Source organism: Aethalodelphis obliquidens, unplaced genomic scaffold (assembly GCF_003676395.1).
Source record: "Aethalodelphis obliquidens isolate GAN/ISIS:26980383/991018 unplaced genomic scaffold, ASM367639v1 scaffold3, whole genome shotgun sequence".
In the NCBI taxonomy this organism is placed as follows: Eukaryota; Metazoa; Chordata; class Mammalia; order Artiodactyla; family Delphinidae; genus Aethalodelphis; species Aethalodelphis obliquidens.
In genome coordinates this window covers 17,710,843-17,725,698 of record NW_020837947.1, presented here as the reverse complement: position 1 = coordinate 17,725,698, position 14,856 = coordinate 17,710,843, and the positions used below count along the sequence as shown (strand labels likewise).

At 32.9% G+C, this 14,856-nt stretch overlaps 1 protein-coding gene across 11 annotated transcripts in view; it reads left to right on the top strand.

The window, feature by feature from the left end:
• Positions 1 to 14,856, top strand: part of STXBP5 (syntaxin binding protein 5) — a 166,625-nt gene that overhangs the window by 147,235 nt on the left and 4,534 nt on the right. For 9 of the 11 annotated variants that reach the window (XM_027083981.1, XM_027083954.1, XM_027083972.1 and 6 more), the window contains 2 exons: positions 5,175 to 5,286; positions 13,226 to 13,446. In XM_027083981.1, the coding sequence (XP_026939782.1) occupies positions 5,175 to 5,286; positions 13,226 to 13,446 (333 nt within the window). Of the gene's footprint in view, positions 1 to 5,174; positions 5,287 to 7,767; positions 7,864 to 13,225; positions 13,447 to 14,856 lie in introns of those variants that run through there. The other 2 variants (XR_003428195.1, XM_027083995.1) reach the window with 2 other exon arrangements.

Sequence of the window (14,856 nt, the reverse complement as noted above, 5' to 3'; positions counted from 1 at the left end):
AAAATTGATGGATCAAAATGGATCATAGACCTACATGTAAATCCTAATACTGTAACACTTCTAGAGGGAACCTAAGAGAAGATCTTTGTTAACTTGAGTTGGGCAAAGATTTCTTAGCTATGACACCATAAAAGAACAAATTGATAATTTCAACATCAACAAAATTTAAAAGTTCTGCTCTTCAAAAGACACTTAAGAAATAAAAAGATAATCCATAGACTGGAAGAAAATCTTGGCAATGTGTCTGATAAAGGATCTGTATCTAGAATATGTAAAGGACTCTTAAAGCTCAATAGAAAGAAGACAGACAACTCAGTAAAAACATGGGCAAAATATTTGGACAAATGCTTCACCATGAAGAGATGCTTGACATCATTAGTCATTAGAGAACTGCAAAGTAAAACCACAATGAGATATTGTTAAACACTTACTAGAAAGGCTAAAATTAAAAAGAATACCATGCTAAGTTTTGGCAAGGATGTAGAGAATATAGAACTCTAATACACTTCTGATAGGAATGAAAAAACAAAAACAATACAACCACTTTGGAAAACAGCTTAGCAGTTTTGTAAAAAGTCAAACATCAATGAACAAAAGACATAGTCATTCTACTCCTAGTTTTTTAACCCAAGAGAGAAGTAAATTTATATTCATAGCTGTTTTATTTGTACTAGTCAGAAACTGGAAGTTACCCAAGTGTCCATCAACAGATGAATGCATGATCAAATTATAGTATATCCATACAGTAGAATACAACTCAGCAATAAAAAAGAGTGAAATGTTGGTAACATTCAGTATCATGGATGAATCTCAGAACAGTTATGCTGAGTGAAATAAGCCAAGCAAAGAAGTGTACACATTGTATGATTCTATTTACATAAAACTAAAGAAAATACAAATTAATCTGTGGTGAGAGAAAGCAGATTGGCAGTTACTTAGAGATAGGAGGTCGAGAAGGGGGTTGAGAGAAGGTCTTACAGAGAGGCACAAGGAAATGCAAGTGATGGATATTCACTTTCTTGATGGTGGTCGTGATTTTACGGGCATATGTGTATGTCAAAACTTGGCAATTTTTACACTTTAAGTATATGCAGTTTATTATGTCAATTACCTCAATAAAACTATTTTTAAAAATTAATGGATTTCAGGACTTTTTATTAGCATTAAAGTGCAGTTAGTCAAAAGTATATGTTTATGGATCGAAATACTTAAATTTCTTTCTACAGCATTATTCTAACCATATCTTGAGTGAAAACACAAGGAAAATTTACAAGTTGTCTTTCAAATTGATGACTTGATTTATCTGTGAAACTTAAATAAAACTTACCATAATGATAAAGAGGTGGAACATACCGATTAATTCAGTTTAAACAATTAAGTTAACAACTGTTCTAAGCACCTCAAGATTGTAACTTATAAACAAAACTGCATGTGTTCACTGTAAAAAATCGATGACAGTTGAACTGTTTAGGTTCTCTTGAATATATTATGCAGCAATACTGAAATTTATTACTGTGCTTATCTTGGAAGATATTTATGTAGTCTCAATATTCTTATAACAGAGAGTTTTCTTAATCAAAGTTATTAAAATCAGTGATTATTTGATGTAATAAAAAGAGTTTAGTTATTATAAATAATACTGCTGTGTATATTGGTGTTTTCATTTTCTTCAGATATATACTGAAGAAAATGGAATTTTGGATCATACGGTAGTTCTGTTTTTAGTTTTTTGAAGAACTTCCATACTGTTTTCCATAGTGGCTGCACCAATTCACATTCCCACCAAGAGTGCACTATGGTTTCCTCTCCTCCACACCCTTACCATCATTCATTATTTATAGGCTTTTTGATGATAGCCATTCTGACAGCAACCAAGATATGGAAGCAACCTAAGTGTCCCATCAGCAGGTGAATGGATAAAGAAGATGTGATAGATAGATAGATAGATAGATAGATACATGCATACATACATACACACATACATACACACACACACATACAATGGAGTACTACTTAAACATAAAAAAGAATGAAATTTTTCCAGTTGCAACAACACATATGGACCTGGAGGGTATTGTGCTAAGTGAAATAAGTCAGACAGAGAAAAACATACTGTACATTATCACTTATGTGTGAAATCTAAAAAATAAAACAAATGAATGAATATAACAAAACAGAAACAGACTCACAGATAGAGAAAACAAACTAGTGGTTACCGGTGGGGAGAGGGAAGAAGGGAGGGACAATATAGGGGTAAGGGATTAAGAGGTACAAACAACTATGTATAAAATAAATAAGCTCTAAGGATATATTGTACAGTACAGAGAATATAGCCAATATTTTGTAATAACTTTAAATGGAGTATAATCTATACAAATATTTAATCACTCTGTTGTACATCTGAAACTAATATTATAAATCAACTGTACTTCAATTTAAGAAAAAAAGAGTAGTGACAAACAAAGCACTTACATTGACTCATTCATGAAATTAGTCCTATATTTTACCACTTAAGCTTATAAACACAAATGACAAATGAAATCCAACTGTCTAACATCAAACAAGTATACTTGTTTCTATATATTCATATTTTAGAGTAGTTTAAAAGTTCCAGACATCGTTTCAGAGATACAGTTTCCCATTACTAGATGTAGAGAAATCTCAGATAGTACAAATCTATTTCGATTTCACCAACATGTATTAGTCATTAAAGTTAAGTGTTCTAAAGCATAAATTTATCATAATTAAAATCCTTATTTAGATACAAGTGAAAAAATACCTATAGATACTATTTTATATTCTTGAAATATGTACGTTTTTAACATCAATACTTCTCCCCAAATTCTAATACTAACTGCAGACAGTGCAGACTCATTAAGAAATACCTAATTTTTTTTTTTACATCTTTATTGGAGTATAATTGCTTTACAATGGTGTGTTAGTTTCTGCTTTATAACAAAGTGAATCAGTTATACATATACATATGTTCCCATATCTCTTCCCTCTTGCATCTCCCTCCCTCCCACCCTCCCTATCACACCCCTCCAGGCGGTCACAAAGCTCCGAGCTGATCTCCCTGTGCTATGCGGCACTTCCTTCAAAGATATCTATTCACAATGTTAATCTAATGATAAATGACTTGCATATTTTCTAATTTGTTTCATCCCTATGTGAAAGGAGATTTTTCTATTTAGTGTATACATCATTGAGTGTCTGATCTTGGAATTGTATGTTATCTTCAGTTTATTAAAGATAATCTTCATTATCTTTAATCCTGGTAACATTCCCGAGAGGTAAGTATTTTTATCACTTCTTTATAAAGTTGAGGAAGCCAGTTCCCTGGGAGACTGATTTGCCTAAGCTTCCTCTGCAAGTAAAAGTCAGAGGTGAGAGTCAAACCCAGGTCCACGTGGTTCCAAAGTTTATACTCATTCCAGTACACTGTAGTGATTCTTGATTTATAACTGTAATCTTTGGATTTTTAAATTTCTTAACTTTACATTTGTAAGATTGCAAGCTCATTAAACACCAAATAAATTAAGAGCTGTAAACCATAATTCTAAAGTGAGGTAAATTTCAAAAAACATTTTTATGCTGTGACTCTCTCTCTATCTCTCTATATATATATGTCATATTACTCTTGATTTAGCATAAAAGACACTCAAATGGTAGCTATTTGCCATTTGTTTTATCAATTTAATAGATACAGTTTAAATTAGAATCTGTGAAGTACAGTATAAAAAAGATTGGAAATATGCCTAAAATCATCTTCTTTATATAGGCTAATATAAATTTGAATTAAATAATAGGTATTAGTATATTCTATGGTGGGTTTTAGCAAGTTTGATTTATTGACTTCAGGAGGTTTTTCGTTCTACTTTTACTCCACTTTATAGAAATCCAGAGGAAGAGAATGAAAATGTAAAGCCTTTAATCCACTTCAACATTATAAATGAAACTCTGTGTTGTATAGTGTTAATATATATTTCCTTTCATTTATAATCTGGTTGGAGAGACAGCATTAATATGGATAATACTGAGAATTCCCTCATGGTTCAACGGTTAAGACTCCGTTCTCTCACTGCCGTGGGCCCGGGTTCAATCCCTGGTTGGGGAACTAAGATCCCACAAGCTGCGCGGTGCGGCCAAAAATATATATATGTGTACAGATATACCTAAATGTAAAATCTTTGGACATCCTTTATTAACTTTCTTAGCCCAGCCCTAAGGAAGAAACTCTAAAAAATACATACTTTAGCTCCAACTGTAATAATGTAATATCAGAATACAACAGAACTATCTGGAACCAGTGGTGTACTTGTCCTTTGTATCATAGCTACTTCTCTTTAATGGGCAGAAATGCAATCCCAAAGCCTCACTATACTTTTATTTTGCTTCTAAAGCTTCCCAAAACTGCCTTGCAAATAATATTGCTACCATCCTTTTTTTTTTTTTTTTTTATAGAAACTCCTCTTCCCTCTTTATGTCTCATCTACAAAGTCAGTAAGATGTCAGCAATTTTTCTTGTCTCCTGACTTACTTTTACCATTTCTGTGCTCTGAAAAATATTGACAAAAATTTCAGAAAACTCTGACAATATAAAAAGAAACCTTTCCATCTCCCTGCCAGATTTCCAAAATTCCAGGTTTATGTTGGCATAATTCTCTTCCCAGCATTTGTTTATGAAAAAAGAAGTATGTATGTCTTTCTAAACTACTAATTTTCTGACTCAGCTATTTTGGATAATTCCAAGACTGTGTATCATCATTACACTGGACTTTTCAACTTGCTAATAGATTTTCTTCTTTCTAATTTAAGAAGACCTAGTTATTAATCCAGTTACCAATTCCTGATAAGAGTTATATGAACACTTTGTCATTAAGATTGGAATCTCCTTACAATTTAAGCAGGAATATCATCTTTGCTTAAAATGTGAAAAAAGTAATCTAGCCAAAGTAGCAAGCAGCAAGTTATTCTTAGTCAAGTTAGTCTTAATAACTTACTGTTTGACCAAGTCAGAATGTTCTAGATCTGATCATTTGAAGTGTACTCATTGTTTGTGAACCTCAACAGGTAATGTAAGTTTGAGTTAAAGAGTTTACAGTGATGGTTTTGTGAATTATAGTTTAGTGTCCCTGAAGCTTTAACAATTACAATTTGTTTTGATTTTAAAGGAAATGTTGGGTGAACTCTTCACTCCTGTAGAAACACCTGAAGCACCAAACAGGGGATTCTTTAAAGGCTTGTTTGGAGGTGGTGCACAATCTCTTGATAGAGAAGAACTATGTAAGTTGATTTATTTAATTTGGATAATATGTCTATAAAACAGAAACATCCAAGCCATATAAATTTTTCTTACATGTATAAATTATGTTCACCTTTTTCCTCTCTGTCACAACAATTGATAGACCCAAGTTTTTGCAAAATACATAAAATTATATTCTGCCATATTCTAACTCAAGTCAGGGGAATAGTTTACTCTGGAAACCAAAATCGGAATGGCTTCAGGTGACTAAAAAGGAATATTCACAGCTTTAAATGAATAATTTTTAAAATACTTTTGACTTTCATTAAATATGATCTACATTATTTTAATTCTGTAATTGACTTTAGTTGATGACCTTAACTTTGAAAACGTTTTTACTTAAACATTTATTTTATCTTACAAAACTTCCAGAATTAGTCTCATTGCACTTAGAAGGTTATTTAAAATATAAAATCTGGTTCATCTACTACCTTCCATAGAATTGGCACAAATCAGAAATTGGTCCTTGAATGAACTAATGAATCAATGAATGTCTGACCTTTCTTTCAAATAGGAGCTCTTAGCTATCCTTGAATTTTTATTTTCTTTTATTCTTTATTTTTTGCTAGAATATTTTAGAATTTCCCTTTTCTGTTTGGTTGACTAGAAAGACTGTAAGATTAAATACCAGCAAGTAAGTGTGTAGTGCAAGTTCATTTTAAAAACTTACCCAAATGATTGTTCAGTCATCTGGGTAATGAGGATTGGTCAGTTTTAATTCATTTAAAAAATGAAGACTGTTCTTCAAGTCACGGGGGGACGGATATTTTAGAATAACATTCTTACTGAGGTTAATAGACAAAGTTATACAAAATTCAAACATATATACATTTTTTATTTCTCGAAAACATCGAAGAGCTAACAGTATAGTGGAGACGGTATCCGTGGGGAAAGGTGGTGAGCGTGGCAACCTGAGGCCACTTTTACCCTGGAGTACTTTGCTAATCTAAAGCAGCAAGCTGAGATTCTAAACTGTGTTAGGACTAGCAAGGTAGGCTCCCAGAATTGGCTAAGATGGGAACCCTGATAAATAACTCTTTCTCTTTGCAAAGACCCCAAAGGGCCACAGCTTAAGAGTAAAGGTGAACTGGAAGTAAATCAGCACATACAGACACACAGACTTTCAGCTCAGCCTGAGATGATCTGAGTGGCCCGGAAAACTTTCAACTTCAATTAAGATTTTTTCAAACTGCTAAAGTCCCCAGCAACTGGCAGATTCCAATGAAAATGTTCTCTAAAGAAAGATAACATATTCAGAGTCCTCATATCATTTTTAGAAATAGTTTTTCAAATATGTAGTCAGGTAATCTGGAATACTAGGAATCAACACCATGATCAATAAAACAGAAAAAGCCAAAGCAGAATCACAGGTACTTCAAATATTGGAGTCATCAGACACAGACTATAAAATAATTATTCATATTATGTTCAAGAGGATAAGTATCAATACCGTGCCTGAACATTTTATCAGGTAACTGAAAGCTATACAATCAATACAACAAATGTGTAAAAGACTAAAATGAAATTCTAGAAATGAAAGATTCAGAAACCAAGATTAAAAGCTTAGTGGATGAATTTAACCACAAATTAGACACAACTGAAGAAAGAATTACATAACTTAAACGTACGTCAAAATAAAACATCCAGAATGTAGCACAGAGAAACAAAAAGATGTAAGATACATAGGAGAAGATAAAGGAAATAGAAGTTGCAGTGAGAGGGGCTAACATATGTTAGACCTTCTCAAGAAGCAGATAGGAAAGAATGTGAAGAAGAATCAATATGTAAAGAGATACAGCTGGGAATTTTTCAGAATTGATAGAATACAGCACTTCACACATAAGAAGCCAATTAATTCCAAGAGGGATATTTTTTAAAAATCCACAACTAGATAGGTCACATGAAAATAATGTGCATCAAAAACAAAGAAAAACTTTCAAGTGGCTAGAGAAAAATGATAGGTACCTTTTAGCAAGTTATGGACTGAGTTCTCAACAGCCAAGGTAATAGGATGATCTTCTATCATCCTATTATCAGAAGATAGTACTTAATCTAGAACTATATACTGAAAAGAAAATATTCTTCAAGAACGAGAGAGTTTTAGACAAGTGAACAAATAAGCCTCACTATCACACTAAAGGGAATGCTAAAGGATGTACTTCAAATAGAGGGAAAATAATCCTGATGGAATGTCAGAAATATAGGAGACAATGCTTTGGAAAGAAAGTAATAAATACATGCATAATTATAATTACTGAAATCTTTATAAACTGTAAAGCAAAGTCTTGTGGTATGTGTATACACATATAAATAAACAATGTGATCCAAAATATTGCATAAAATCAAGGAAATTAGAAAGGATAAATGGATTTGAGGTGATCTGAGATCCCTGCATTTTTTGAGAGACTTGTAAAAAGATCTATTAGCATTAATAAGTTAAGGATTCTTGTTGTCATTTCTAGGGTGACCTCTGTAACCTAGAAAAGTAGTACATAACTTGATGAATAGCAGGAAGATCACAGTCCTTCCAAAAGGAGGGAAGAAAGAACACAAAACAGGTGAGATAACTAGAAAACACATGAAGGATGGTAGATTTACTTAAATATAAATAACTGTAGTAAATGTAGGTAGAATAAATATTCTAGTTAAAAGATAGAGACTATCAGACTAAATTTTAAAAGAAGGATAAGTATATTGCTCACAGAAGACACATTTAAAATATAAGAGATAAATACTACCAAATGTAAAATAGATAGCTAGTGGGAAGCAGCTGCATAGCACAGGGAGATCAACTCCTTGCTTTGTGACCACCTAGAGGGGTGGGATAGGGAGGGTGGGACGGAGACGCAAGAGGGAGGAGATATGAGGATATATGTATATGTATAGCTGATACACTTTGTTATAAAGCAGAAACTAACACACCGTTGTAAAGCAATTATACTCCAATAAAGATGTTAAAAAAATTTTTTTAATAAAAAATAAAATATAAGAGCACAGAAAGATTGAAATTTTAAAAGGTAGAAAAGCACAAACGCAAATGAATCATCTGCCTGGTACAACTATGTTAATATCAGAAAGAGTAAACATTAAGGCATTATTAAGTATACCTAATATTTTGACTTCAGTATATATAAAAAACAAATATGGACATAACTGCTAGAAGAGACAATTTCTCAATCATAGTGGGGACTTCTAAAATATATCCATTGATTGAGATATAACAGCAGATAAAAAATAGGTTGCAAGGGTACAGAAGATATTAACAACACAATGAAGGAACTTAAACCTAAAGAACATTGCAGAATATACATTTTCAAACACATACAGAATGTTCATAAAATGTATTCTATTGATATTTGTAGGGAAATTATAGATGAATACTGAAGTATTTTGGAGTAAAATATCAATTTCTATAATAAATTTTTAAGTATTCCATTCAAAAATTATATATATACAGACATAGTCAAATGGCAAAAAAAATAAAATGTTATCTATTACCAAAATTAGGTCATGGATATATGGATGTTTATTATACAATTCTTTTTACTTTCCTGTATGTTTGAAACTTACATTATAAAAAGTTAGGGTTTTTTTTTAAGTTTACATTATGTTAGATGATTTTTTTAAAAAATCAACAGATTCCAATGGATTAGAATTAAGAATGTGTGATCTAATCACAATGCAGATGATATGTCAAGACCAAGTTTGCATTGTTCCAGGAATTCAAAGCTGATTTATTATTTTTTAAAAAGTTAATTGGTAGTTCACCACATTAACAGATTAAAGAGAAAAATCATACCACCACCACAATAAATGCAAAAGAGATGTGTTAAAATTCAGTATCCATTCATGATAAAAATTCCTAGAAAGTAATTTGATAAATTATAGCTACAAATGCTACAACATTTAACTATCAAAACTCTATAGCAAATATCACACTTAGTACAGGAACATTAAAAAATATTTTAAATTTTTCCTTTGACATAAGGTATGAGATATAATTCTGTTACCACATATATTCAACAATGTATTAAAGTCCCTAGAGACTTTAAAAGGGAACTAAAAAGAAATAAAAGGTACAATAATAGGATAGGGAGAACAAAATAATCACTTGTGAATGTTTGATATGATGACATATTTAGAAAGCCTAAAATATCTGTAGCTAAATCATTAGAAATAATAGTTTAGTAAACTGACTAGATATAATCAGCATATAAAAATAAAATTCATTCATATCATATTAACGGTAAAAAATGAAATTTTAAAAATTGCTCTTTGTATTAGTTTTCCATTGCTGCTATAACAAATTACCACAAACTTAGTGACTTGAAACAACAGAAATTCTATTATCTTACAGTTTTATAAGTTAGAAATCAACATGGGTCTCACTAGTGTGTTACCAGGACTGTGTTCCTTGTTGGAGGCTTTAGGAGAGAATGGTTTCCTTGCCTTTTTCAGCTTCTAGAGGCCATCCACATTCCATACCTGGTGATGCCTTCCTTAATCTTCAAAGCTAGCAACTTTTTTGCATCTCTCTGTTTTTCTGAAGCCACATTTCTCTGCCCACAGCTGGGGAAAGCTCTTTGCTTTTAAGAACACATGTGATTATACATTGGGTTTACCTGTATAATTAGTCTACCTTTAGGTCTTTAACTTAATCACATCTGCAGAGTCCCTTTTCCTACGAAGGTAACATATTCACAGGTTCCAGGAATTAGAGTGTCGTCATCTTTGGGGGTTTGGGGGGGCATTATTCTACCTACCACAAGAGTATCAAAAAAAATCAAATACCTAGAAATAAGTCTTAACAGAAGATGTTCAGGGACCTCCATGGGGAAGGTAGAAAATTATCGAACTTCGTTGAGAGAAGTTAATGACCCAAATAAATGAAGAGGTATACCATGTTCGTGTGGTAGAAGATGCAATAAGAACATCCCTTCTCTCAAAACTGATATATGCATGTACACAAATAAACATTTAATGAAGTCCTTATCAACACCCCCCCAAATTTTGTAACTGATTCTAAATTTTATATAGGAATTCAAAGGGTCTCACTACTTCTATTAACATTATACTAGAGGCTTTAACCAGGACAATTAGGCAAGAAAAGTAAATACAGGCATGCAGGTCTGGAATGGAAGAAGTAAAATTACCTCTCTTCACAGATGACATAACCCTGCATATAGCAGATCTTAAGGAAACCACACACACACACAAAAAAACATTCTAGGGAGTTCCCTGGTGGTCCAGTGGTTAGGGCTTGGCACTTTCACTCCTGTAGCCCCAAATTCAATACCTGGTCAGGAAACTAAGATCCCACAAACTGCACTGCGTGGCCAAAAAATTTTTTAAATTAAAAAATTTTTTAAAACACATTCTAGCCAATAAACAAGTTCAGCAAGATTTTATACAAGATCCATATAAAGAATCGATTGCATTTCTGTACACTAGCAATGAACAAACCAAAAATTAAATTAAGCAAACAATTTCATTTATAATAGCATCAAAAAGAAAAAATACTAAAACATATACTAAACATATGGAAAACATATACTAAAACATATACTAAAAACTTCGAACATCATTTAAAGAAATTAAGACATAAATAAATGGATTAATATCTTACATTCATGGATTGGAATATTTAATATTGCTAAGATGGCAGTACTCCTCAGGTTGATCTATACATTCAATGCTGTCCTTGTCAAAGTCCAAGCTGGTTTTTTGAAGAAAGAAACAAGCTGTTCCTAAGATTCATATGGAAATGGAAAGGATCCAAAATAGCCACACACACACAATTTTTTCTGAAAAGAAGAAAGAAGATACAGAACTCACACATTTTGATTTCCAAAGCTGCTACAAAGCTGTAATCATCAAGAGGGTGTGGTACTGGCATTAGGGTAGATACATAGACATGGAATAGAATTGAGAGTCCAGAAGTAAGCCCATACATGTATGGTCAATTGATTTTCTACAAGGATACCAAGAAACTTCAATGGTGAAAGAGTGGTCTTTTTGACAGATGGTGTTGGGACAATGGATATCCACATGCAAAAGAATGGATTGGACCCCGACCTCACACCATACACAAAAATTAACTCAGAGTGGATCAAAGACCTGTGTAAGAGCTAAAACTATAAAACTCTTAGAAGAAAACCTAAGTATAAATCTTTGTGACCTTAGATTAGGCAATGGTTTCTCAGATATGACACCTAAATCATAAGCAACCAAAGAAAAAAATAGGTAAATTGGATTTCATCAGAATTAAAAGTCAAAAAAGATAGTCTGATATCTCATAAGAGTCTAATATCGAGTATTAAAAAATTCTTACAACTCAACAATAAAAAAACAAATAGCCCAATTTTTAAATGGGCAAAAGGTTTGAATAGACTCTTCTCCAAAGAAAAGATACAAATGGCCAATAAACACACAAAAAGATGCTCAATATAATTTGTCATTAGAGAAATGCAAATCAAAACCACAATGAAATACCACTTCACATTGACTAGGACGGTTGTAATCAAAAAGATGTACAGTAACAAATCTTCTCAAGGATATGGAGAAATCAAAACCCTCACAAGTTGCTGGTGGAAATGTAAAATAATGTAACCTCTTTGGAAGACTCTGGCAGTTCCTCAAGAAGTTAAACATAAAATTATATGACCCAGCAGTTCCACTACTAAGTATATACCCAAGAGAATTGAAAACACATGTTCACACAAAAACTTGTACAAGTGTTCATAGCAGCATTATTCATAGTAGCCAAAAAGTGAAAACAACTCAAATGTCCATCAACTGATGAACAGATAAACAAAATGTCATATATCCATATCCATACAATGGAATATTATTCAGTTATTAAAAAGGATGAAGTACTGATACATGCTACAATATGGTTGAATCTTGACAGTAAGTGAAAGAAGCCAGACACAAGCCCACGCAGTGTGTGAATCATTTGTATGAAATGTTCAGAACAGGAAAATTTATGGAGACAGAGAGTGGATTATTGATTGCCAAGGACTGAGAAGTGGAGGAAATGGAAAGTGACAGCTAATAATCATGGGTTTGTTTGGGTGTTTTGTTTTGTGCTTGAGTAAAATGCTCGAGAATTAGTGATGGTAGTTGTACAACCTTCTGAATAAACTAAAATTTACTGAATGGTTCAAGGCCAAATTTTATGATATGAGTTACATTTCTAAAAGAAATGTATGCTGAAGAAAGAGGGAATCTGACATCAGTCTTTAACGTATTTTAAGACTTTTGCAGTTATCTAGGTGTTAGGTGATGAGGGTCTAGGTTATAAAGGGAAAGGAAGCAATGAATTCCTGAGATCTTTTGAAAGAAGAAGTTGATCTATTTGGTAAGTGACAAGATAAATGGATAGAAAGAAAGGGATGTGGTTATCTACAACTTTTGGAGACTGAAAAGAAATACTGAATAAATTCTACATTTTCCTTCTAAGCCTAAGCATAGTATTTCAAGTAAGAGAAAGTGTGGTATAAATAAACTAAAATAAATATGTATATTTAAATCTATGTCTTTGAATTTAAATATTTTTAAGTTAATTTATCTTTAATTTTTTGGACACTTAAGAGTGATTTTTTTACTGTTATTAAAGTGGTATCTGTATACCCATTATTCATTTCAACAAATAATTACCAGTCACTTTTTTGCTCAAGTTCTATTATATGAACTAGTATAGAATAGAATATTTATTAATGTACGTTGTGTTTTTGTATGTTTGAAAAGTATCTACAAATTATTAAAACAATCATAACTAAAAAGTAATAATTATATAGTAAAATAAATACTTCAATTATATTGTCAATCAAGTTTGTTTTAATGCTATCAGGTAGTAGGATTTTATTAGTAAAAAATTTTCATTTTCTGGGTTACTCTTTCATTTATCAAATCGTTCAGTTGGAGAATCATCCTCGGGAAAGGCTTCAAGAAGTCTTGCTCAGCATATCCCTGGCCCTGGTGGCATCGAAGGCGTGAAAGGAGCAGCATCTGGAGTTGTTGGTGAATTAGCACGAGCCAGGTTGGCACTAGATGAAAGAGGGCAGAAACTTAGTGACCTGGAAGAAAGAACTGCAGCTATGTTATCCAGTGCAGATTCATTTTCTAAACATGCTCACGAGGTATGTCTGTCAAATATTTAAGCCAAAAAGCCTAGGTAAAGCAAGTATGAAAACTACTGTATTTTTATAGCTGTTGTATTTCTTCACATGAATTTTCATGTATCCTCAGTATGGTTGCAAATTCCTAATTTTTGCCGCCAGCGGGAACCATTACAAGAATATGTCTCAGTAGCCTTTGGTCTCTTACTGTAGTTTATAAATTTTGAAGGTACCTGCTCACCTTCAGCCTTTTTGTAAACAAAGCCAGTGGCTTTGCAAACAGTTTCTTAGGGGTTACAGTAACAACAACAAAGCTAATTTTCCTAAATGCCCAGATTCTACTACAAACTTCTCCTAGAGAAGGAAATAATTTGCCTCTTGATCTTTAGGTAGAGTTAAGTAACTGAAATTGGCCAATGTTTTTATTCAATGAAACAATACTGAATCTGTCTGTAGACCAGCTCACACAGAGGAGTAATGTGCATTTTTGCAACGAATTCATCTTGATGAACTAGGAAGTTGTGGTGGAGCTTAAAAACAGATGCTCTAAAGTAGCGGATCCCTAACTGGCCTTCTTACAAATACACTTTGTTAGCCAGAATAGTACCCTTGGAAAACTGAATTTAAAAGCCGTCAGGTGGAATACACGTTCTTCATTTCGACACAGAGTTCTGCCACTCCTTGATGCTTTATACTGGGCTACTTCACACATTTAGTTCCTAGCCTAGCCCTCAAAGGCATTTTGAGTGTATTATCTGAAGAAGCCATATTAAGGTTATTTTTATATTTGAGTACCCACTCTGTCAGTAATAGCTCTTCTTTAAACTTTTCAGTCAAAAGTCATCTCCTCCTTGCTCAATAATGTTGACAACTAGAATGTATGAGAGGTAACTTGACTTGGGAGAGAATTGTCCAGGCTTTCAGAGAGATTCAGAGATCTTTCGTGAGTCCATGTACTAGGCCAACACACCTCAGATACAGGCTAGTGCCTTAAATCTAGGTCAGGCCTTTTGTTGGCATAACCGTGCCCCTGACTGTGATCTCTAAGGCATATAACAGTTCAGTTAACCTCAGATATATCTACAGTCAAAATATTTAGCAAAGAGCTCAATCCCTAGCTGTTCGCTCTTCCCTTCTACCAGACGTTCCTGAGCCATATGTGAGAGTCTAAGGAAGACAGTACGTTGAGGTGGTTAAGATCATGGGTTCTTGAATTAGACTCCATGGGTTCAAATCCCAGTTTCACCATTGTGTTACTGCAGTTAACCCCTATAAGCCTCAGTTTCTTCATTGGTAAAATAGGGAGACTTTAATAATGCCTAACAGATAGAGTTGTTGTGAGGACCAAGTGAAATCATGTAGAGAAAGTATGTTATACAGTGCCTGGCCCAGAGTTAAGTGCTCAGTAAACTGTAGATGGCAGCAGTAGTA